The sequence below is a fragment of the Leishmania mexicana genome, chromosome 34, assembly GCF_000234665.1.
Source record: "Leishmania mexicana MHOM/GT/2001/U1103 complete genome, chromosome 34".
In the NCBI taxonomy this organism is placed as follows: domain Eukaryota; phylum Euglenozoa; class Kinetoplastea; order Trypanosomatida; family Trypanosomatidae; genus Leishmania; species Leishmania mexicana.
In genome coordinates this window covers 1,861,552-1,884,670 of record NC_018338.1, presented here as the reverse complement: position 1 = coordinate 1,884,670, position 23,119 = coordinate 1,861,552, and the positions used below count along the sequence as shown (strand labels likewise).

Here is a 23,119-nt window from a genome sequence, read left to right as displayed (position 1 = left end):
CATGCGTTGGCGTAGCACAGGAGAAAAAGGCGTTCATAGGCTGTGCTGTATCAAGCGTTGAGCTCGCTGGTGCCCCAGAGCACGTGCAGCAGCTGCAGCGCAAACAACCAAAACAAAAATGCCCTGCGTTCGGCCGATGCCTCATCTTCGGGTTTCTTTGTGCAATGAACTCGCACGTGCTTTCACTTCTGGGAGACGGTCGTTTCCGGAGAAGTAGACGAACTCACTTGCGCAGTGAAGATCAGCTGCTCAAGAGACAATTGGCTTCCCGCTGAACACGTCGACGGGAGGGAGAAGAAACCTTCTGGGGAGGGACGCCGGCGCCGTCGTTTTCCACTTTCTACCCACCACCACCACCACCGCACTACCGCTTCGTCTCTCTCCCATTCGATATCCATCGCGATGTGTCAGAACAAAGCGTGGAAAAGGGGTGAGAAAGCAAGCGCGAATACGACCCGAGGATGGGATGCCTTGAGGAGACCAAGAAACAACGCATCGTCGAGGAACGATGCAGACTTCACCACCTCCATCGAGGCCGGATTAACATCTGGAACACACATGTTTGCTGGCACTCTCTCTTCTCCTTGCTCTGTATGCCTCCCCTTGCCTTCGCAGTGCTATTCAGCATCAGCTTTGCACATGTTGTTCGTTTTTCTGCGTGTCATCGCTGCCATGAAGGGGTCTGCGGGAGGGGCCGTGATGGAAGCGACGTACGAGATGAAATGCGAAGTCTGTGACGTGCGCGCGCCGGGTCACAGGGATCACTCAAGCGACGAGACGGCTGCGGTCGTCGAGGGGCGCCAAAAGGGAGTTGTGGAGAGCTGAGGGCCGGTTTTGCCTGTTGCGCGGGTGACCGCTGCTTTTCTTTGTCCTGCTGCACTCGCAGTGACAAGACGACTGGGGCGTGTCTTGGTCAGTTTCGCGCCGGGTGAGGTCGTACAGAAAACAAAAGAAATGGCACAGAGAGAACGAGGAGCAGAGAAGGCATCCAGGCAGGATTGAGGCCGCATGAGATGCGGTGTGGGACAGCTAGCGTCACGTGGCACCAAACATGAGATGTACCATGACAGATTGCGCACTGGCATATAAAAGCATGACTCAGCGAAAAAGCAAAGGAAACAAATACACTCGTGTGCTGAGACTGCCCGGTCCCAAGTATGCCTCGTGCGGCCCTCCTCAAAACTATCAAGGTGCTGCCACACGCCACACCTTGTTGGAGAACTTCTCCCGTGTGATAGAAACAGGGCCGCAGCCCCACGCGTGCAAGTTACAATGTCGAGCGACGGCATATAGGTGATTTCGTTATTCAACCGGCCGGACCTAAGAGAGCCGTTTCTTGGCTGTCACAGGCACAGGTGGTCTCTCTCTCTCGACTTCACACACTTCACCTCGCACGGGTCCACAAGCATGTTTCTTACCCGTACATTGGTGGTGGAGATCGTCGATGGAGGACGGTGGGAACCTCAGAAAACAACCCACCCCACCAAAAAAAAAGAAAGACACCCACACGCAGATAGAGAGAAGCAGGCACGCGAAGCCACCGTTATCGCAGAGAAAAAAAAACAGGAAAAAAGGAAACGAACGATACCCTCTATCAAAAGAAATCATTTAACAAATAAACTGGATGGGTGAGAGGAGCGAATACGTGCTCTGCGGGTCGGCCCCTCTCCACCCCGCCCCCTTAAAAAGAATATGTCGTCTGCTTGTTTCAGCAAGGTAACGGGTTGAGATGGCGCCTTTTGCCAAGCACACGTGCTGAACCACGAGACATGGTGAATGCGTAAACAGCAGATCAAGTCATCCGGATGACTACTGCCCAAACACCACGCTGCATCCGTCATCTGCTGATATCACACGAGGACGTACTAGTGGTCACAAACACAGAGGATGGGTGATCTAGCCATCTTCAGCATTTAATTAATGTTCGTCGTTGTCCGAACGCGCAAACGCCTTCCGTTGATGTTTTACGGGTTGGCACTCGCATGTGGGGGGGGGGGGCGATCATCACAGACGCGTGTGTACTTCCAGTCACTTCAAGACAGACGCAGCTGAGCGGAGTCCTCATCCGCGCTTAGAGATGGGCAGTTAAGGTGCCATAAACAATCAAACAAGAATGGAAGCGTGGGGGTGGGTGGGTGGGTGCGCAAGGGGCGATGCGATCAAGAGGGCATGTGGGGAGGCCTCTCTTGCGCCTCCAAAATGTGGAGGAGCTCCTTTACAAAACTGTGAAGCCGCGATCGTCAAGAGAAAAGAGGTCAAGAAATGATGCTGCACATGCAGACGGGGAGCCCGCAGGGGAGAGGCGGGGCGAGATGACTGAGCCACCCATGCCACCTCACAGCAGGAATGCCGCCTCCCGGCTCTCAAGAAAAAAACGAGAAAAGAAAAAGTAGCGACCAGATTCACACACACACACACACACACAGGCGCAGAGCTGCAGGGGATAACGTGGGACGTGTGCATTGGGCTGCTCCTTTTTTTCTTGCTTGCTTTCTTCGCCTTTCTCACCCTGCGCCATCAACGCGGACAGAAACAAAGGCGATTCGCTAGCTGTTTCGCCTCGTCTTCGTGGCAGTCGGCTCCTCTGCCGCCTTAGTGCGCGTCTCCGGGAGCGCGACCTCCATCACCTTCCGACCTGTGTGGTCAATGTAATCACTAATGCGGACTGATGGAAGGAGGACGTAAGCCAAGGGGAAGATGAAAACGGGTGTAACAATGTGCCCAGTGATCACCAGCCAAGGCGCGTTGCTGTAGTCACACGTGCCCTGCGTGACAACCGGCCAAATCGTTTCCATCAGCAGGTAGCCGATCGCTGACGAGGTCGAGGTGCCGAGGTGGTAAATGCTCGCGAGCAGCGCAAACACCATCGACTCTGACCCGCGCGGCGCGATGCGGCACATGAGCATCATCATGGGCATGTTCAGGAGCATATTGCACACTTCGTAGATGATGGCGTCCCCAAAAATGTACATGGCGTGGTCAGGGATGCCGATGGCCAGGTTCCAGCGCTTCAAGATGACAACGTCGAACATAGAGGCTGCCGGCAACAGAACAGCAGAGAGCCCCATGACCAACCGGTAGCTGTAGTTGGGGAACAGATGCGTGAACAACATGGTGCCACCGATGCCTGCGATGTTACCCAGAATGCCATTTATGGCGTTGTAGAACGTGTACGAGAAGTGCGGCCCACCGGGAAGGCATGAAGGCGTCGCCACGTAGAAGGTATTCAGCACGCCGGGCAGGTTCAGGTAGAGGATCGAGTTGAAATACATGAACACAACCGCCTTTGCAATGGCCAGCGGCAACGTGAAGAAGGAGCTGACGCACACCACCACCGCCACAACGATGCAGGCATACATGATGTCCCACTGCGTGCCAAGAATGTTCACGAGTGCGTTCGCGATCACGCCGAGTGTGAGAATCAGGCAGAATAGCGCCATCCGCCAGTTTCGCAGAATGGCATCCCGGTTCATCTCCACGGCACCGCACAGGTACGTGTCCATGCGCGGACGCACAAAGCCCTGCGCATCCGTCGCGGTCGTGTCCTGCTCGTCATCGTCGTCCTCTCCTTCCTCCGCGCGGCTATCAATGGTGAGATGCCCATCCGGCTTACTTGGCGACGGCGGCGAGCCAGCTGTGCTGTCGCCGTTTACGCTCTTGATGTGCTGAAGGAACTCGACCATGGCGTCCTCTAGGCGTGCAGCGCGGTTGGGCCGCTCCCCGAACAGGTTGAACACGAACAGTAGACCCGACAGCAGCAGGATTCCGGCTGTGATGTACACGCCAAAGTGAGTCAGTCCATTATCGGAGAGAGGACCCTGAATAACACTGGAGATCATCATGCCCATGAGCGCCGTGCCCCACATCCAGCTCACCAGCGCTGGACCGGCAGCTGGACGCCGGCGGATCTGCTCGCTGTACAAGGCAACAGCAAAGACGTCGATGTTGCTCATGAACAGTGCCGCCAGGAACATGAAGGCAGCAGCAGGCTTCGCGCTCAACTCCTTCGCCGGCAGCAGCCCGTACAGCAGCGCGAACACACTGCCACCCACCGCTGACACCACGCAGTACCACCGTTTCGTGTACCCGAACAGCGCGAACGTGTCCGCCATCACTGTGATGAATGCGTTGAGGGCCCAGCCCAGGGTGTAGAGGGTGGACAAGCGTTGGTACATGGCGCCGGTGAGTCCGTAGCGTCCTGTCAGCATCGGTTGGATCGACAGTCGCATCAGCCCATCGGCGAGACCCTTTTCGAATAGGCGTTGCATGAAAATGGCAAGCACAACGTTGGGGTGAAATGACCTGATCGCAATGCTGAAGACCGGGATGTAGCCGAGGAACGGCGCGGCGCGCAGCAAGCGAGCGGAAACAGGATGCACGTACTTGGCCACCTCCGAAGGTGGCGATTCCGGCGCGGACGGCGGACGGTAACGAGCTGACATAATGGGAATGGAGAGCGGAGAAGGGCACGAGTAAATATGTCGCACGATGCGCACCTCGGTGGCTCACAGGTCTGCCCGGCAAATCTTCTCAGATGTGTAGGCTGGAAGGGAGGAGGCAGATAGGAGAAGCAGAGGGAGCGTGGTGAGACATACGAGAGTCGATCGGGAGGCAGACCAAGGAGAAGGCAGGGGATAGGCGAGGTGTTTCTCGTGCTGTTCACGCTTGCACTCCCTCGCGTCGTTGGTGGTGTGCTGCACTTAGTCGGAGCCTCGGCACTCGCGCATTACTTGGTGAATTTATAACAGACGCCACCACGCAGCCCTTCACGGGAGCGACCCCTACTCTGTAGCAGCAGACGCCACAACGGCGTACCCGTAGCAGCTGTAGCGGGACCCCAGGGTCTCCACGCGAAGATGCCGAAGATCTTGTGCGCCCAGCTCAATCACATCCGTGTACGCCAGCTGGAACGACTTCAGCCCATCGTCGGCGGAAAGTACGTAAGGGCTCAGAACATCTTCACTGTTGATCGAGATGAGGAACAAGAGGCCGCCTGGGCGAAGCACCTTTAGCACCTCGCCCGTGTAGGCCTCCATGTTGGGATTGTACTCGCCAGCAAAAGAGCTCAGAAGGGCATCCGCAGTCCCCTTGTCGAACACAACATCCACAGAGTTTTGCAGCACCGTGCGGAGTCGCAAGGCTGCGTCGCGGTTGTACCAGGCAGCATCACGTGAACAAAGCACCGATGGCGAAGACGACACGTGCAGGTCGCAGCAGTTGCCCACCGCATACAGCCGCGACGGGAAGTGAAGCGCGAGGTGAGCGATGATGTTCTCGCAGATATCAACGTTGAGCACCTCAGTCGCGCCCGAGGACGATGAGGGGGCGGGTTGCAGATCCGATAACAGCCCCTCCACATGATCGCAGAAGTCGCTGTTGCCGCATCCCATGTGAAGGATGCGCGTAGCGCCATCCGTAGAGAGCGCAGTCGGTACCGCTCGCATACAGGCCCTCAATGTCGCCTCGTACATTGGATACTCCATAAACCACTCGTAGTGATTCATGAGGCTACCACGCTCCACGATTTCGCGTGCCTTCCGGTGGTGCAGCTCCTTTTGCTGCAGACGCCCATCTTCCTGATCGTAGAAGTGCTCCCAGAAGTCAACCCGACCGGGATTCAACTCGCGTGCATCGCTTTGCATGGGCGCTGACAAGAAAAGAAGGGGAAGGGTGATCTAAGAGACGGCCCCTGTCGCAACCCACGCGCCTGCTTGTGCGCCTGATCCGCTCCTTGACTGATGCAACGCAGCAGAGGGCCAGCACGAAGTCATGCCTGCAGAGAGGAGAAAATAGAGGTATGTCACGCGGAGCCGAGGAGGCCAATATCATTGCATGACAGCAAACGAGCTGCCTAGCCTTCACAGGAAGCACAGCCGCCTCCAGCCTGGCGACCGCGAACGGAGGCGCAGAAGAGCCGCGCAGCACAGAGTCAAGCACGTGTGAGGGTCCAGATGGCGACGACAGAACAGGATAAAAATTCGGTCTTCACCCTTTTTCCGTTTCTTCGCACGCACATGTAGACGTCACCGGCGGCGTCAACGAAGCACATCGAGACGCTGCCTGCCTCACCCTTTCTGCTTCCGCTCTCCCCTCTTTGTCCCCACTCCGTATTCGCCGGTCAAACCCCGAACAGCTCCGAGGTTGGAAAGAGCGGGCCTGAAAGAGTGGCGCGCAGGGGAGTCAGAAAGTCAAAAGAAGGCGGAAAACCTTGTGCTGTCGAAGATGTGTCGCGCAGCTGCGTCGGCTTTTGCCGCAAATGCCGGTCTTTCTCTTTTTTCGTCTTGTGGGCACGCATGAAGAGGAGCGCACTACAGCAGGAACTACATAAAAGTCTACAGAGCATACAGCCGCCAGCGGTTATGCAGAACGAAAAACTCATGGTATAGGGGGAGGGGAAGGGGGATCAAACACGTCCACGCCATACACACACGCGCACATACAGATTCGTGGCTGCAAACGCCAACGTGCAAGTACACAGCAAAGGCGTAAGAGTGAGTGGGACCCGCAACCGCCAAGTGCTGAGGTGCGAGCACATGCGCCCCTCTTCTACGGCTTGGTGCTGTGAGAGAGAAACAGGAAGCAAAAAGTAAGAGGCGCACAGCAGAGCTCCAAGCGCTTACGCACACAGGAACGTACGCGCGCGCAGGCTCACTAGAAAACATCTTTCAGTTCCATCTTCACATCGTAGTGGAGGCGCAGTGAGAGAAGCTGCTGTGGTCTCCTCTGGAGACGGGGCTGGACGGCCGTGATATGGATGTGGTAGTACTATAAGCCAAGATCGACATGTCGCTCCCGGATGCTACGGCAGAGCTGATGCTAACGGCCTCGCAGTCAAAGTAGTCAAAGTAGAGCTGCTTGATACGGCTCACTTCCTCCTCCTCTAGGTAGTCACTTACACTGTGATTCGTCGAGACGTACGATTCGTTGACCGACGACTCTTCCCCGCCAGGCGCGCTCGAGTACAAGCTCATGGTGAATCCAGTACTCTCCTGCCCCGCGATGTTGGGGAACAGTTGGGGCCCGGACACAGGACCGCGTGCAGCACACAGTCGACGTGAACGAAAGGCACGCATAAAGTTCTGCACCGTACCGACGAGTGTGTTTGTTATGACGGAGCAGCGCGCCACCGCCAGGGTGTCGGACATCACTTTACCGGAAACGCTCGTGGACCTCGCGCATGAGCCGCGGTCGATAAAGGACTGCATGAACACTTTTACAACGGCGCGCAGCGCGCGTATCTTCGCCAAACACGCCGCCTCCCACTCCACCTTGAGACGACGTTCTTGTGCGACACAGTCGGAAAGATGAGTGAGAGCCGCAGAGGCAAGACCGACGTCTTGGTTGAGCACAGAGCTGCCTTCCACCCACAAACTCCGCGTTGATGGGATCGATGTCGACGTTGCGTGAACTGGACGGGCCAAGTTGCTCTTCGCTTTGACGCGGGCGATAGGGATGGCATCTGTGTTGCCTTCAGGCGCGCGCAGCTGGCGTGGACGAGGGCGGCCAATGTGAGATATTTTTTCCTCACCGATCACCTCATTCAGGGTAGGCAGGGATTCCGCGAAGCCTAACTCTGAGGCGCCGCCTGTACGACCCCGCGTGCGCGCTGCGTTAGTGGCGTACAGCTTTGTATTGGGGCGGAAGCCGCGCCGCTCCTCTGACTTGCTGGACAGACCTTCCGCAAAGCGGTCTTCGGCGTTCACGCAGAGAGAGTCAAACGTGACCTCCTTTTGGCGCACAGGGAGCTTCGTCGTGGCGTCAAACGGATGCGCCGGATTGCGCTCCATTTGCCGGAGATGACAGGGAGGGTGCGTGGGTACAGGTGGTGGTGATGGGGTGGGGTGGGGGAGGACGGGACGGGACAGCTAACGTATACAGCCTAAGGAAGGAGATGGAAGAGCCGTGACGCAGGTGTGCGTCAAGTGGGTAGGGGAGGGGAGGAGAGAGGCGAAAGGACCGTCGTATGGAGAGTGTCAGAGATAAGCAGGGGAGGACTTACGGTGTGCCCGCCCCATGCCTGTATGTCGACACGGGCAGCATGGGCGACAATATGTAAAAAAAAGACGTGCATGAAAGCAGGAAAATGCGACGGCGAGGAACGTGAGAGGAGGTGAGGAAGACGAAGAAGGTGATGGAGCAGAAAGGCAGGGTTGCCATAGTTGTCGAAGAGAGGAGGAGAGGCACATAGCGAGAGCGGCGAAGGATTACTCACAGCAGCGAGGAAAGGAGGAACGCAGAGTCTCTCCCAGCTTGCGGTCCACATGAACGTTGGGGTCCGTCCAAGGCCCCCCCTCCCCACCTTGTACTGAGTAAGGTCAACGGCGGTTGCTCCGATTCGCGCATTTGCTGCCATCCCGATGCGCTCTACTTGAGAAGGAGAGATGCCAGGGAGGAAGTGTCGTCGAAAGACGCAACAAGAGCGAAACGGTGCCGCAGGGGACACACGCAAGCAACTTTCCCGAAGAGGAAAAGAAGGCGCACTGATGGAGGCGCGCTAGTCTACAACGAAACGTCGTCATTACTCGACAGAGAAGAGAACCGACAACAGTCAAGAGCAGCAGCAGACGGCGAGCTCGGCATACTCGCTGAGATTGACGTACCGCATAGCCGCGCCTACCCGTCACTAGTAGTGGTGCTGGTCGTCTGTGTGTTTGTAAGGCAGAAACACCGGCGAAGAGCTCCCACCCTCCGAAAATGGGCCCCCTGCTCCCCCCCGCCAAAAAAAGAAACTTAAAATGCCTGTCGGATTTGGTCCTCCCACTCCGTTGGGGTAAAGAGCATCCACTTTTGCGGCTGGGAGGACCAGATGCGGCCGTTCAACAGCACTTTCATGCGGTCAAACTCATCCCGCACCACGGTGATGGAGACCTCGAAGAGCTGGGTGCGCGACTTTGCATTCATCACGGCTTCGGCCTTGCAGTCATAAATCTTCTTCAAAAGTGCGTTGTTCACGCGCCGATGCCACTGCTTCACCGCCATGCGCTGCGATTTGCGCAGCTCCGTCGTCGAGTGTGGATCAATAGACAGCAGCTCGGAGTGGCTTGATATGGACGGAAAGCACTTATGCCAGCTCGCACCAAAGGCGTCCACGTACCGCTCTCGCTCCGAGTTGAGCATGTTGAAGAGCTGCGAGAGCGGTGGATCACGTGGAGGTGGTGACGCGGCGCCTTTGTGGGCATTGGCCCCCTCACACGAGGGTTTCGCTGGCGGTTCCACTGGCGCAAGACGTGTCGTGAAGCACGCCTCGCGACGGTAGTTGTCCTCCAAGAAGCACAAGTTGTTGATCATGAAGATTTCCACGGAGAGTCGCACGTCACTGGTGAGGAGGTTGAGGGAGTCAGACTTTGTGTGGTGATTGCGCTTGGCCAGTGCCTCTTGCTGAAGCTCTGCCGCCGCCTCTGCCAACACCTGCAGGTCGTCCACCGCACCCATCACACCACGAGTAATGTAGTCCTCCACCTCCTGGCAGGACTCGTACTCGGCGTTGGCGCCAATGACGCTTCCGTACAAGACGATGCGCAGGGAGCCGTAGAAGAAGATGAGTAGAGTCTTGTGGAAGTAGAGCACGTTGGTTGTCGACTCGTGCACCGTGCAGTCGACGGACGGAAACCATTCCGTGCGGTGCATGGAGCGCGCGTACTCCTTCAGCGACTCTTTTTCCAGCGCCCCTTTCGCGTTGACGTACCCGTCCAGCAGTTCACGGATTCGGTAGATCAAGTTGTCGACGGAATCGTCCACGTGGTCGATGAAGTCCCGGTTCTCGCCAGGAATCGATTTGGACATCACCTTCCACTTCCAAAACTCCTCCATGAGGTCGAGGCCAATAAAAATGTAATCACGGAAGTAGCGCGGCGTCGAGAAGAGGCCGATCCCTTGACCACGCGAGTCGACGAACAGCTTCGTCGGGTCCGCAAAGAAGGAGGTGTCGAGCTGGATCACCTTGATGGCGCGCCGATAAACCAGCTCAAAGACAACAGTGGCCAGCTCGCTCGGGATGTCCGCTACAGCGTAGTCGTCCTCGAGCGGCGTCAGGACATAGCGCTGCAGACAGGCACACGCGTCCGTCACCAGCTCCCGCGCCGATTTACTGATGCGCAGCAGTCGATGGTCTCCGTGCTGGTAGTGCTTCAGCACTGGCAGCAGAGACGTGCGAGATGTCAGGTGGTCCCTCCCCGTTTCCTCGTCTCGGTAGGCGCCGTCGAACTGCGCCTGCACGGCTCTGACAAGCTTCTCCTCTAGCAGCTTTCGTACGTCTTTCCGAAGAATGTCAGTGCGATTGAAGTTCTCGCCGAGGCGCTGCACGATCTGATCGACGCCATGCAACGCTGCCTCGTTGCGGATGAGCCAGTTTCCCGTGGGTGCGGCGGGCGCACTGTCCATCCGTGTGGCGACGCTGAGGCTGCTTCCTGCGGGCCCGGCGGACCCGCCTGCACCGGCGCCGGACTGCGACACCTTGCTCCGCTGTACCGCGTTGATGAAGGCAGTCTTCACGAAGTCCTCGCTGATGCGCACAATCTGCTGCAGTTGCATCTCTGTCCTGGCCTCGATCTCTGTCCCGTAGTGGTTCGGTGGGTGACTCGCTAGGTAGTCATCCGCGTAGACGAGGTAGTCCATGGACCTCGCGATGGCATCCCAGCTCGACTCCTTTCCGTTCAGCACTGCTGGTAGGATGGGTGGGGGATGATAGCAGCGCGCCGCTTTCGCCATTTCCTCGATCGTGAGGGTGATGTTCTCCTGCGCCACATCCCACGGCTTGACGTCTCGGATGATTTCGTTTGCACGAACGGAGATGGCGCTCGAGGTGTCGGCGAACGAGTCGATAGCCTTCGCGCTGGCGCAATTCAGCGCGTCGAGGTCATTCAGCTGCTCCTCGAGTTGCGCTAGCGCCCACATGGCAGCGACACCGAGCAAGGGGGAGGTGTTTTGTGTGCGTGTGTGTGTGCCGTTGCAGCCCTGGAGTGGCGGCGAACGCGACGCCTCCGTCGGTGAAAACACAACGCGCAAGTTTGAGACGGACTATTGTGTAGAGTAAGTCCATTGGGAGAGAGGGGCAGAGAGTAGCCAGCCAAACAGGTGACAGGCCAAAGCAGCCGACAGGAGACGAAAACAATGACCGACAACGATGCGCCTTCTGAGACAATGCGGGGGGGGGTCCAACAAGAAGGCAGAGAGGGAGGGGGACAGGGAGGGGCGCATCCACCACCTCCCTCTTCTCTCTCCGGTGAATCTGACCGCGCGCTTTCGAGCGGCCACCGACATTTTTTGTTTGGTATGCTTACGAGTGGTAATGTGAAGACAAAGGCGCACTGCTTCGCGCGAGTGATGCGCTGGATTCCACGCAGTGCCCCCTTGGTCACTTTCTCTTCCTACCATCACATTGATTTCTTCGCCCACTACACGCTGCCCCCGTCCCCCTCGCTCCTTCCCTCCCCTTACTCTACGCCTGTGTCGCGCAGTAGCGAGAGGCAACGTCGAAAGTCTGCGGGCAGAGGTGCTGCGGCAATAATGGGGTCCGCCGTAACGGGGTGGATGAAGGAGAGGCTGTGCGCGTGTAGGGCGACCCGACTTATCATTGACTGACAGCACACCGCCCCGCCGTGCTCCAGATCGGCGAGGATGGGGAAGCCACGGCTTGCCAGATGACGGCGGATCTGGTGTTTCTTGCCTTGCTGAATGCGGCACTCCACCCACGCCACCCTGTGCTTTGGGAAAAAACGAATAACTCGGTAGCGGGTCCTGATCTTCGGGTCTGCAGCGTCGATGATGTCATCATGCAGTCGCACATTGCGTAGCGATGGCTCCAACACCACACAGAGAGCGTGGTATATTTTGCTGTGGTGCGAGAAGGCTGCACTCGTACCGAGTTGGTGCCGCAGCGAGTCTGCCGCCACGTCAGACTTGGCGATGAGCAGACACCCGCTCGTCTCCGCATCGAGGCGATGCACCTGCCCTTGACGAAAGACGCCCCTCGCAAGCGCGCCGGCGCGATCTCTGGCTAGCAACACGGAAATGAGGTCAGTCGTTGGCGTCCCGAGCTGCGTGCAACTCAGTCCATGGCGTGACGTCGCCAGTCCCGCAGGTTTGTCAACAACAAGAACATCGTCATCCTCGTAAAGCACTGGTATGGTCGGCAGGTTCACTTCCGCCGCCGCCGCCGCTGCCACACATTCGTGAACGCAGGGCAGTTGTACCTCTACCTTGACCTCACCCATCGGTGCCGTCGAGGCACGCACACAGCTGTCTGCGAGGTGATCGAGAAGGGTGCGCCAGTAGGAGCACTTCGGGGCAAGATCGTGCAGTGCACGCAGCAGTGGGACGCCATCTGGAACGCACGGCAAGGTAAAGCGGATGATGGAGGGGCGCTCGGAAGTGACGGTGCCGTGACACTCGCCACACTCCTCCAAGTACGCGGCGAAGGAGTCATCCAGTGGCGATATGTCGCCGCGTGCGAGAGCGTTGGCGTAGGTGTGCAGTAAGCGGTTGTCCACCAAGTTCCGCTTCGCATCTTTCAGGGAAAGCTGATAGGCCGCGCTAACGTAGGTGTCGCCCCTCGCACTCTGCCCCTGCGCAGACGACTCGAGCGCAAACCGGAGCCACGGGCGCTCAAGATCTGTCAGCGTCCACACACTCAGTGAATCCATCGTGACACGTCGCGGCTGCAGACGTCGCTGGCGCACTTGCTTGAGCACAGCTGCGGCACGGTTCACAGGCAGCATGTCGGGGCTGACAAATTGGTTCGCCCACGTTTGAATGGATGCCGGCTCGGCTGGGAAAACGACACCGGGGTCGATGGAGAAGTGCGTAGCTTCACGCAGTAAGGTGTCCATCCCATGCCCCGTTCCTTGTGCCGTCACGCCAGCAGACGACAACGCCGGCCGACTTCCATTGGACTGCGCCTTGTCCAGCTCGCGGCGCAGGCGCAGCGCGAGCTGGGTGGCACAGGAGTCCGACGCCGACGCTGCCGATTCGTCTTTGCCCGCGAAGGACTCCAGAAAGGCGTGAACGGCAGCCGGGGTCTGCAGCTGAACCAGTGACGCTAGAGCTGCACTGGCAGCTGCAGAAAGACTTGGAAGAGAGGGGTTGATGGCGAGTGCGATGGCAGCAGTCGCGTCAGTCGCCGCCAGCGACTCCACCATTCCGTTGTACTCTGATGCCTCCACGTCGTCCAGGTCCTCTGGAGACTTCTGCAGCCACCCATGCAAGGCGCCTTCAACCGCGGCAGGGTCGGAGGACAAGAAGCGGCCGCGCACCTTGGCAATAAAACGGCACTGTCGCCGCTGCACCTCGGTGCAGGTGTCGTGCACTTCATTCTTCACGTACAGCTGCGGTACGGCATGCTCTTCGCCAAGCACGTTTCTTGACGCCCCTTCGTCGATTTTGGCTGATGATGTTGCGCCATCAGAGGTCGTTTGAGCCGGAGTGACGAATTGCTGCGCTACATCTTCGAGTACACGCAGAGCCTCTGAGGGAGTCATGTCGTTCACCATCTTGAGCAAAGTGCCGGGATGAAGCAGCGTCACGGTTCGGCGCTCACCATTCACGTCCACCAGCTCCACACGACACACGCACGCTTGAGGTAACGTAGTCGTTTGCCGAGCCTCGAGAGCGCGCAAGACTTTGCGTCCCGCATGTCGCACGAGGCCGCGCACCTGATGCATGCCAAGAGGGGATCCGCTGCTGCTTTCCGGAATCCACGTCTATGAGCGACGACCCCCTCTGACGGCCCAAAGTGCCTGCCTGTGTGCGTGTTACGGGATGAGCGGAAGGACAGAACACTGTTTGGCGAGAGTACTACGCGCCGAAGTGGCTGCGCTTCTCAGGAGGGTGAGAGTGGTGAGACAAGCAGCGGAGGCGAGTCGGAATGTGGTGGAGAGTGACGCCACGTCACATAGGTGGGCGAGTAGTGCGGCATGCGTGCGCACTCATGTGCGCACCAATGTAGAGAGAAAGCCACGAACATGGCACACAGAAACGGACGAAGGTCAGGAAAGGGAGAGAGGGGGCGAGAGGGAGGGGGCAACAGGGAACTTGGCATGCAGGGTGCGCAAGACGCACGGCGTTTTGGCGTCGAGATAGCAGCTCCCCAAAGTGAATGAGCGTGGACACGGCAGACACGCTGATAACAAACCGGGAACGAGGCGAAGATGGGCGCGCCAGCTGGTGCCGTCGACACCGCACCGCTGAGGAGATCGCCGTCTTCTTCACCTGTCCCCTATTTCCGGCGTCACGTGAGTGACGGCGAGGGCAGCCTGTCCGCGAACCTTCTGAAGACTCGCGTCATCTCTCACGTGCGCAGTGTACGTCGGCAGCCACGCGCACAAAGGTGCTCAGAGTCCTCACAGAGACCGCCTCCGCAGTCCCCTTCTCTGGTGCTCAGCGAGACACGGGTGCTACTGCTGCGCTTTGTATGTCTTTGGCTCGTAACGGAGAAAAATGAAAAACAACAACCGGAAAGAGAAACGCATCGGCTCCGATCACTGTGTGGACCGATGTGGCCTTTTTCCTGTCGCGGGCGAAACGACGCGCGGAAAGGCTTCACGACATCCTCCGCCCATCCCATCAGCGGCTGCCTTCGCTTACGCCTTGGGGGTCTTGAAGTGGTTGGCAATGCGGCGGTTCACCACCTTCAGGTAGCGGCAGCGGCCGGTGCCGGTGCGGCGGCGCTTGATGGCCTTCACGGACCAGTTGTAGCGACGGCGGCTGGCACGCGGGTAGGCGCAGGCGGCGCACCGCTCCCACTGGACATGGTAGGAGTTGCGGCCACAGCGGCGGCACAGGATGTGTGTGCGCCCGTGGCGCTGACCCATCGAGGTGGTACCCTTCGTCATTGCTGGTTCGTACGGGGGGAGGGGGGGGTAGAGAAGGCCTACGGATTGTCAGCAGCGTTGCGGTTGGTTGCGTAAAACATAAGGACGACGTTGTTAAGACGACGCGTGTGTGGTGCGTAAGAAGAAGTCGGAGGTGGTAAGAGGGAGAGGGAAGAATCGAAGACAACATGGAATAACGCCCACACGTCACGTGAATGGGGGCTTGCATCAGTGACAGTGAAGATAAGGCGCGTAGAAGAGAGCACAGAGAAACCGAGTGTCACCAGATGCGTCAGCGCTGGCCTCACCCATTGGTGGTGGTGGTGGGTGGGGGGCCGTACGCATACACGCTCCCTTGAGTGCCATAAAAAGCTAGTGTCAATCTGACATGTCCCACACCCCTCCACGAGAAAGGCCAAGAGAAGTAGTGGTTCATAAGGCGTGTGCTTTGATGGTTTCGTGATTAAAACCGTTTAGACGTTTGCGTGAGAGGGGAGCACGGCGTGCGCGGAAAAACGCACTTGGTGCGACCTCAGCGCACCTCGTAGACAGCCTCCGCGGCCTTGCGCATGTGTGAAATAGCCACACAGCCTCGAGGAAATCCAAAAAAATAATGAAAGCGCCCGCGACCACGCTCCACGAGCACCGTGAACGGTGGGGTGCAGCAAACAGTGACGAGGTGAGCCTGCCAAGCTTCTGTAAGGGCACCACAGAAAACGCCAAAGCGATACATGACGTGCCTAAGAGCCTCGCCGCGTGCAGATCCAATCCGTGCACTGGTCATCTCCGTCCTTGCCCAAATCGACGTCGGCGCTCGTCATTATCGTTTGATTCGTAGCCTGGTGAATGACGCCAATGCTCGCAATGTAGGGGACGTGCCAGTGGCGCTGAGAGGCCGCCCCGCACGCTTGCACCCACACCGAGTACGCCCGAGGGAGATGAATGCGCAACGTGGCGACCCGCGCAATCTTGTTGTACAGCGCCCTGTACGTGATGCGGTGTCGCTGCCGCCACCGCACGAAGAAGCGCGGCTGCAGCACCGTGAAGTAGTGGTCGCGCATCTGGTCGTTAGAGATGATGCAAGAATCCTGCCGCATCAGTACTGCGTAGAGCCAGCAGTAGTCGTCGTTGAGAAACGCGGGGCTTGGCAGCAACGCGTCCATGTCCCGCCATCTAGCCGCAAAGGTGGCGTTCTCCGGAGTAGGGTGCTCCAGATGGCGGTTGTGCAGAACAATCACCGCTTTTTTTCCGCTTCGCTCTGCTGTTGTGCGCATGTCCTCAATGAGGGAGAACTTCGGGGCCACATCGACTGGAAAAGGCACGCTAAACCGATCTGCCGAGGGGACGGACGAGGGGTCGATACCGCGAGAACGCAGCAGCGCATCCTTGGCCTCAGTGTACCAGCTATTTAAGCCGTAATAGCCTACATTCGCGCCGTCGATGACCGTGTCGTAAGACATCTTCGCGGCGGCCGCTTTGAACTCCTCGAACTCTCTCCACCGCTGACAGACAATGTCCTCTGAGACCTCAGTGTCTGGCTCGTAGCGGCTGGAGCCCTGTAACCGCGGCTTGACGAGTTTCTCAACAAGGTCGTGCACCAGTACCGCGCGGTCTTCGGCAGATAGGTCAAAGCTCTGCAGCGGTGCACCGCAGTTAGAGCAGACACCGTCGTCACTGACCGATGCCACAGTACCGCCGAGCAGTTCACGAACCAGCTGCGCGTTTGCAGCCCCCAGGACAGGGTGATGCCGCGACATCTCATCCAGGACAAGGTTCGTGCGCTCGGCTGCCTCGGCGGTAGTTACAGCAGCCTTGTCCCTGGCGGCGGCGATCGTGCGAAGCACTTCGTTGTAGTCGTTGTCCCACATCTCCAGCTCCTTGGAACGGGCCATGTCAAAGAACTCAAAGCACAGCGGCACGTCAGCGGCGCGGCGGCAGTGCACAAAGAGGGGATGGAAGACGCGACGCTTGAAAGTGTCTGCCGGAAGAGCGTCCAAGATGCGTCGAAACAGTGCGACATCGACTACCGGTGCCTGAATAGCAAGCCGGAGGGCCACAGCGGCGACGCGCTCGTCGAATGCGGCGAGGAAGGCCTCCGGGATCTTCGCCCGGCTGCAGAGAAGAATTTCCACGAGGCGGACGCCAGACTCAACCAGTTTCGGTGTGCACCACATGTAGAGCACCTTGGAAATGACGGTGTTGCGTGGCAGCTCCTGATGCTTTGCGGCCATCTCCGCAAGGAAGCTCAGGGCCACCTCCGCCTTCCTCGGATCCTGCTTCGCCGCCGCACCTAGAGCGTCAAACGCATGGTTGAGAAAGTCGCGCTGGGTCAGCCGGAGCCTTGGACGTGATTGCGCGTTGTTCTCCGCAACCAACGACTTTACTTCAGGAATGTCGCTTACATGCGCCGAAATGTCAGGAGCCGGCTCACGACGCGGTCGCTTCGATGCTGGCGCGCCACTGTCAGTGTGTAGCGATTGGCTCATGCTCGGCATCAATGAGACCACAGGCGCAGAAGAGATGGCAGCAGGACCCAAGGCGACAAAAGACGCACAAAACCCGAACGCCGATGCTAATGTGGTCCAGCTCGGTTCACGGCCACCGCTGCCTGAAGATACGCGCAGGAAGGCGCAGATGCCCGATGAGGAGATGGGCAGGACAGCCAACGCACGCACTCCTCCTAGCACTCGCAGAGAGGAGACACACAAGAGGGTGCGCAGTAGCGGCCAAAAGAAATCGAGGTGCCGCACCGGTCCTGGCGCCGCTCAAGAGAGCAAAGAAGGGAGAGTGAATGGATAGGAAAATAGAGTGAAAGAGAGCTTAGGAGAGCGAAGCATCGAAACAAAACAAAGGTGTGTGAGACAGACAGATATATATCTATATACATACACACGAGTAAGTGGTGCTCCGCGTGTCTCCTCCCCGCTACAGCACAGGAGATCACACGCCACGCGAGCCCCGCAAGCGCGCAGGCCCCATCAGCGTGGTGCGAGCCAGTCGTGGACACATGCGTTGCAGCAGCCCGCCCCTACTCAGCCATCTGAGAGCACGGCCCCCCTGTCTCGTGCTCTACCAACCTCCCCACCCCACTCCCTTCGCCTCGCAGGTGGCCTCACAGCGGCTCCCCCCTCATGCCGGTCGCCACCCCCTGCTGCATCCCTCCTCGGGGCATGGCTCAGCTTCCCCGCTCCCGCACAGCGGCATCCACGGCCGCACCGCCGACGCCAGCAGTGGTACATCGCTCCGACCTCCGCTACGTCGTGGGTGCTTGGCCTTGTCCGCACCAGCGGAAGGCGAGTTCTGGCATTGGCAGGGAGGGGGATCGAGGTGAGGGGCCGCTTGACTTCCTCACACAAGGTAGTTAATGGGATCTGCCCAACAGGTTGAGCTGTCTCACGTCATCACGGAGCGAACGAAAGCAAAGAAAAGGAAGTCGTATAGACTCGAATGGGCAAGTGACACGTTCAGTGCAACAGGTGCACGGGGTTGGGCGTACGCGAGGGAGAGCGCTAGGGATGGCATTCTATGCTGCTGTGCGTGCGTGGAGATACATCATCGCACACGAACGCCATTCATGAGGCTCCGTATCGGCGCCAAATTGAGCGCGACTTGAGTTCGAGGAGTTTCTCACGAGCTTACACTTTTCGTGAAACAGCCATCGCGACTTTCACCAGGAGACGAAATAAAAAAGAAAGAAAGCGACGTACAATATAAACTGTGCTGCCTGATTCCGTTGCTGCGACTGCACTTGCGTCCTCTACCGAGGCAGTCCATCACACATTTTTGACACCGGGGTACAGCGCACGCTAAGTTAGAGAAAGCAAGGTGGTGGTGGCGAATTCGCCTGTCATGCACGGCAGGAGACGACTATCTGTTACATGAAAAAGAAAGCGTATAGGGGAGAAGAAGAGCGGGGGGGGGGGGGGTAAAGATATACGGCCTGCGGGTGTGGCAGTTACACCCAGGCTTACAGCATTCAATCACAACGTATGCCTCAGGTGCTGCGGGTCTCGCCGTCACCCGTAGCCAGAGTCGAGCCATAGAATAAACGAAGAAGACGTGATGGACCTTCGCACATGCGTGCTCGCGTGCATAATTCACAAGTGGCTTCCCGACAAAAGCGCACGTTACTTTCAATGAAGTGATGAGCCTGAGGAAAAAAAATGTTCAACATACAAACATAAGCCATATGACAACTGATGAGTGACTCAGAAGAGGGCGAGAAGGCGGAAGCTGGAGGCGAAAGTAATGTGGTTGTCTTGAGTGAAACGGTCAACCTGATCACGTGCTCCATCTTTGCGCAGCAGAGTTCTGTGCGACTCGCCAGTGCAGCTCCTTAGACACAGTGCTTTGCCCACACTCACGCCCGCATCATGCGTGCCCTACACAACCGTCACGCAAAGGAGACGCGGACAGCTTCCGCCTGGAAGACGTTTGTAAGCTGCTGCGACAGGCAGGACAGCTGGTACTTGAGCTCTGCCGCCTGTCGAGTAAGCTGAACGATGCTGTCCTTCACGCTGCGCAGCTCGCGCTGCTGCTGACGGAGGGCCCTACCGCCCTCGGTGTTCTGGCTGATGGCAGACTCTATGAGTTGCTGCAGCTCCGTTCGCTCTGTCAGCTGCTTGTTGATGGAATCAGTGCTTGCAAGGAGCGCCTTGTAGGCACGCAGATCCTCGAAGAGACCCTCCGTGATGCGAGAGGAAAAGTGATTTGGATTGTCGCCTGTTGCGTATGTAATGTCCGACACCTCCAACTGCATGAGCTGCTCCCCGTAAACCCTGACGAGCTCTCCTCGGAGCTTCTCCATCCACACTGCGTAGTCGTCCACCTCGCGTAGTGTCTCCGGCTTCAGCCCAATCACCACACTAGATACCGACATCAGGCGATGAGGACGCTCGAAAAGACTCATTGTGTGCGTTGAACGAACACGTCTTCTCTATAACGAAAGGAGTTAGGGAGAGTGAAAGAGCTTCCTAAGGACATGCATGCGTGCGAGTCAGCACCGTTCGTGCCACCGAGACTGTCACCGCAGGCTGGGGCAGTCCCGTTTCAGCGTGGAACAGTGAAACAGCGAGCTGTCGTGTATAGGGAAGGGTGGATGTCACCCAAACAGCGGTGCGGACAAGAGAGTCCCAAATATACCTTTCGAGAAGATGCCTCCAGACGAGAGAGCGCGCGCTAGAAGTCGAGGCGGGAGAGGTAAAGCAGAAGCACAGACGACAAGGGAGGTAAGAGGCGGTAGGTGCGAAGTGGTGTCGGCATTTTTTTTATCATCAAAGAGCGAAAGAGATCACGACGCCGCAACTTTCCGTCGAAACCGAAGAGTGGCCGCCTCACAAGCGCAGAGAGGTGCGACGGATGGGCACGGAGATGGCGCGTGGGCGTCTTCATGAGGGCGCGCACACACACACACACTCATATATATATATATATATATGCCGCAGGTGAACCGGACAAACGAGATTTGGATCCCTCACTCCACTCCTCATGCGCTGCTCGAGAGCAGGAGACAGGGAGTCACTCCATATGAGGAGGAGGGGGGAGGCGTGATGCATGGCCAAGCATGGAGGTGCGAAGAGATGGAGTGCTGCCAAGCCATTGTCGGCTTCTATTTGTATCTTTTTCTTGCAAATTGTCCCCACGCACGCGGTTCTTCCTCCGTAGTTCTCTTGTTGTGACTTCCGACATTTCCCAGTTGTCTTGGGTATCGAATGTCCGTTTAGCCCCTTCGAATCAGCTTGTCAGCGGCTACCTGACTGCGCTGCTTCTTCCAAACTGCTGCCGGTGTTGTCAGCCCGCACGCTGTCGCTGTGCACATACAGACCAAGGAAGACACGCGTGCGTAAGGCATAAGCGTTGGCGTCCGGGGTGCCATTACGCTCGACCGGAGTTCCACCTCGCCTTGTTCTAGTCCACACACCTCAAGCTCATTGGTGGATCAAAAAACAACAATACTAAAAAAAGAAAGGGACAGCAGCGACGGTGCAGCGTAGCACGCAGAAAAAGTACAAACCGGAGAACGACAGGTGAGGGACTGAGAAGACAAGGTGCTCGCGTTGTTGTGCTCGCCGTGCAAGATGGTTGACGAACGCCCTCGTGATGATCAAGAAGGCAAAAAGGTGACAGACAAGAGCGTGTTAAAAGAGAAAGGGAGAAGAGGTAAGAGAAGGCACGCATGCTCACGCAAGAGCAGGAAAACAAAACGAACAACTGATGCGTGCACAGGGAAGGAGAAAAAGCAAGCAGTGCACGTCTTTATTTGTTACGGCCTCTCACGTCCATCAGCACGAGAAACGTTCCGCTGCATTGATCCGCAGCGATCACGAGTCCACTCTAGCAAACGCGCACACGCGCAGAACAAGGAAAGGAGGAAAGACCACGCGACGGCGGCAACGAAAGAGGAAAGAAAGTCAAAGCACAGAGCACATACACGCAGGCGAAATGAAAAAACACACACACAAAAGCCCTTCACACGATTTTAGCGTATAACTAGATACATTGCAAGGTACGGGAAAATAATAGAAGAGCACAGAGGGACCAGACGGGTGAGGAGACAAACAGGGGAAGGGGAAGAGAAAAGAAACTTTACATTATGCGCGGGGTCTGCAGAGGCCAGAGGGACCCAGCGAAAACTGTAACCGGGATGCGACGTGCTGACAGACCCTTCTCCCCCCACACACACATACACAGTGAGTGGCCAATGTACAAGGCTGCTAGCACAGCCAACTGTAGATGAGCCATAAACCCTTCATTTTGTCCCTTCTCCCCGTGTCTCTTCTCCACTACGCGGCACAGGAGATCACACGCCACGCGAGCCCCGCAAGCGCGCAGGCCCCATCAGCGTGGTGCGAGCCAGTCGTGGACACATGCGTTGCAGCAGCCCGCCCCTACTCAGCCATCTGAGAGCACGGCCCCCCTGTCTCGTGCTCTACCAACCTCCCCACCCCACTCCCTTCGCCTCGCAGGTGGCCTCACAGCGGCTCCCCCCTCATGCCGGTCGCCACCCCCTGCTGCATCCCTCCTCGGGGCATGGCTCAGCTTCCCCGCTCCCGCACAGCGGCATCCACGGCCGCACCGCCGACGCCAGCAGTGGTACATCGCTCCGACCTCCGCTACGTCGTGGGTGCTTGGCCTTGTCCGCACCAGCGGAAGGCGAGTTCTGGCATTGGCAGGGAGGGGGATCGAGGTGAGGGGCCGCTTGACTTCCTCACACAAGGTAGTTAATGGGATCTGCCCAACAGGTTGAGCTGTCTCACGTCATCACGGAGCGAACGAAAGCAAAGAAAAGGAAGTCGTATAGACTCGAATGGGCAAGTGACACGTTCAGTGCAACAGGTGCACGGGGTTGGGCGTACGCGAGGGAGAGCGCTAGGGATGGCATTCTATGCTGCTGTGCGTGCGTGGAGATACATCATCGCACACGAACGCCATTCATGAGGCTCCGTATCGGCGCCAAATTGAGCGCGACTTGAGTTCGAGGAGTTTCTCACGAGCTTACACTTTTCGTGAAACAGCCATCGCGACTTTCACCAGGAGACGAAATAAAAAAGAAAGAAAGCGACGTACAATATAAACTGTGCTGCCTGATTCCGTTGCTGCGACTGCACTTGCGTCCTCTACCGAGGCAGTCCATCACACATTTTTGACACCGGGGTACAGCGCACGCTAAGTTAGAGAAAGCAAGGTGGTGGTGGCGAATTCGCCTGTCATGCACGGCAGGAGACGACTATCTGTTACATGAAAAAGAAAGCGTATAGGGGAGAAGAAGAGCGGGGGGGGGTAAAGATATACGGCCTGCGGGTGTGGCAGTTACACCCAGGCTTACAGCATTCAATCACAACGTATGCCTCAGGTGCTGCGGGTCTCGCCGTCACCCGTAGCCAGAGTCGAGCCATAGAATAAACGAAGAAGACGTGATGGACCTTCGCACATGCGTGCTCGCGTGCATAATTCACAAGTGGCTTCCCGACAAAAGCGCACGTTACTTTCAATGAAGTGATGAGCCTGAGGAAAAAAAATGTTCAACATACAAACATAAGCCATATGACAACTGATGAGTGACTCAGAAGAGGGCGAGAAGGCGGAAGCTGGAGGCGAAAGTAATGTGGTTGTCTTGAGTGAAACGGTCAACCTGATCACGTGCTCCATCTTTGCGCAGCAGAGTTCTGTGCGACTCGCCAGTGCAGCTCCTTAGACACAGTGCTTTGCCCACACTCACGCCCGCATCATGCGTGCCCTACACAACCGTCACGCAAAGGAGACGCGGACAGCTTCCGCCTGGAAGACGTTTGTAAGCTGCTGCGACAGGCAGG

The 23,119-nt window shown here is 57.7% G+C and overlaps 8 protein-coding genes across 8 annotated transcripts; all 8 read right to left on the bottom strand.

The window, feature by feature from the left end:
- Nucleotides 1-2,546: 2,546 nt before the first annotated feature.
- Nucleotides 2,547-4,442, bottom strand: LMXM_34_5150 (putative biopterin transporter; the record flags this gene model as incomplete). The annotated part of the gene is made up of 1 exon (XM_003879459.1): nt 2,547-4,442. One exon carries the CDS (start codon nt 4,440-4,442, stop codon nt 2,547-2,549), a length of 1,896 nt encoding a protein of 631 aa, XP_003879508.1.
- Nucleotides 4,443-4,781: 339 nt separating this feature from the next.
- LMXM_34_5140 (hypothetical protein, unknown function) lies at nt 4,782-5,642 on the bottom strand (the record flags this gene model as incomplete). Its single annotated transcript, XM_003879458.1, has 1 exon — nt 4,782-5,642. One exon carries the CDS (start codon nt 5,640-5,642, stop codon nt 4,782-4,784), a length of 861 nt encoding a protein of 286 aa, XP_003879507.1.
- A 1,035-nt stretch (nt 5,643-6,677) lies between these two features.
- On the bottom strand, nt 6,678-7,787 carry LMXM_34_5130 (conserved hypothetical protein; the record flags this gene model as incomplete). The annotated part of the gene is made up of 1 exon (XM_003879457.1): nt 6,678-7,787. The coding sequence occupies one exon, from the start codon at nt 7,785-7,787 to the stop codon at nt 6,678-6,680; it is 1,110 nt and encodes a 369-aa protein (XP_003879506.1).
- Nucleotides 7,788-8,730: 943 nt separating this feature from the next.
- LMXM_34_5120 (conserved hypothetical protein) lies at nt 8,731-10,893 on the bottom strand (the record flags this gene model as incomplete). The annotated part of the gene is made up of 1 exon (XM_003879456.1): nt 8,731-10,893. The coding sequence occupies one exon, from the start codon at nt 10,891-10,893 to the stop codon at nt 8,731-8,733; it is 2,163 nt and encodes a 720-aa protein (XP_003879505.1).
- A 539-nt stretch (nt 10,894-11,432) lies between these two features.
- Nucleotides 11,433-13,658, bottom strand: LMXM_34_5110 (conserved hypothetical protein; the record flags this gene model as incomplete). The annotated part of the gene is made up of 1 exon (XM_003879455.1): nt 11,433-13,658. The coding sequence occupies one exon, from the start codon at nt 13,656-13,658 to the stop codon at nt 11,433-11,435; it is 2,226 nt and encodes a 741-aa protein (XP_003879504.1).
- A 918-nt stretch (nt 13,659-14,576) lies between these two features.
- LMXM_34_5100 (60S ribosomal protein L37) lies at nt 14,577-14,807 on the bottom strand (the record flags this gene model as incomplete). The annotated part of the gene is made up of 1 exon (XM_003879454.1): nt 14,577-14,807. One exon carries the CDS (start codon nt 14,805-14,807, stop codon nt 14,577-14,579), a length of 231 nt encoding a protein of 76 aa, XP_003879503.1.
- Nucleotides 14,808-15,547: 740 nt separating this feature from the next.
- On the bottom strand, nt 15,548-17,302 carry LMXM_34_5090 (conserved hypothetical protein; the record flags this gene model as incomplete). Its single annotated transcript, XM_003879453.1, has 1 exon — nt 15,548-17,302. One exon carries the CDS (start codon nt 17,300-17,302, stop codon nt 15,548-15,550), a length of 1,755 nt encoding a protein of 584 aa, XP_003879502.1.
- Nucleotides 17,303-19,200: 1,898 nt separating this feature from the next.
- On the bottom strand, nt 19,201-19,716 carry LMXM_34_5080 (conserved hypothetical protein; the record flags this gene model as incomplete). The annotated part of the gene is made up of 1 exon (XM_003879452.1): nt 19,201-19,716. One exon carries the CDS (start codon nt 19,714-19,716, stop codon nt 19,201-19,203), a length of 516 nt encoding a protein of 171 aa, XP_003879501.1.
- Between the last annotated feature and the right edge of the window lie 3,403 nt (nt 19,717-23,119).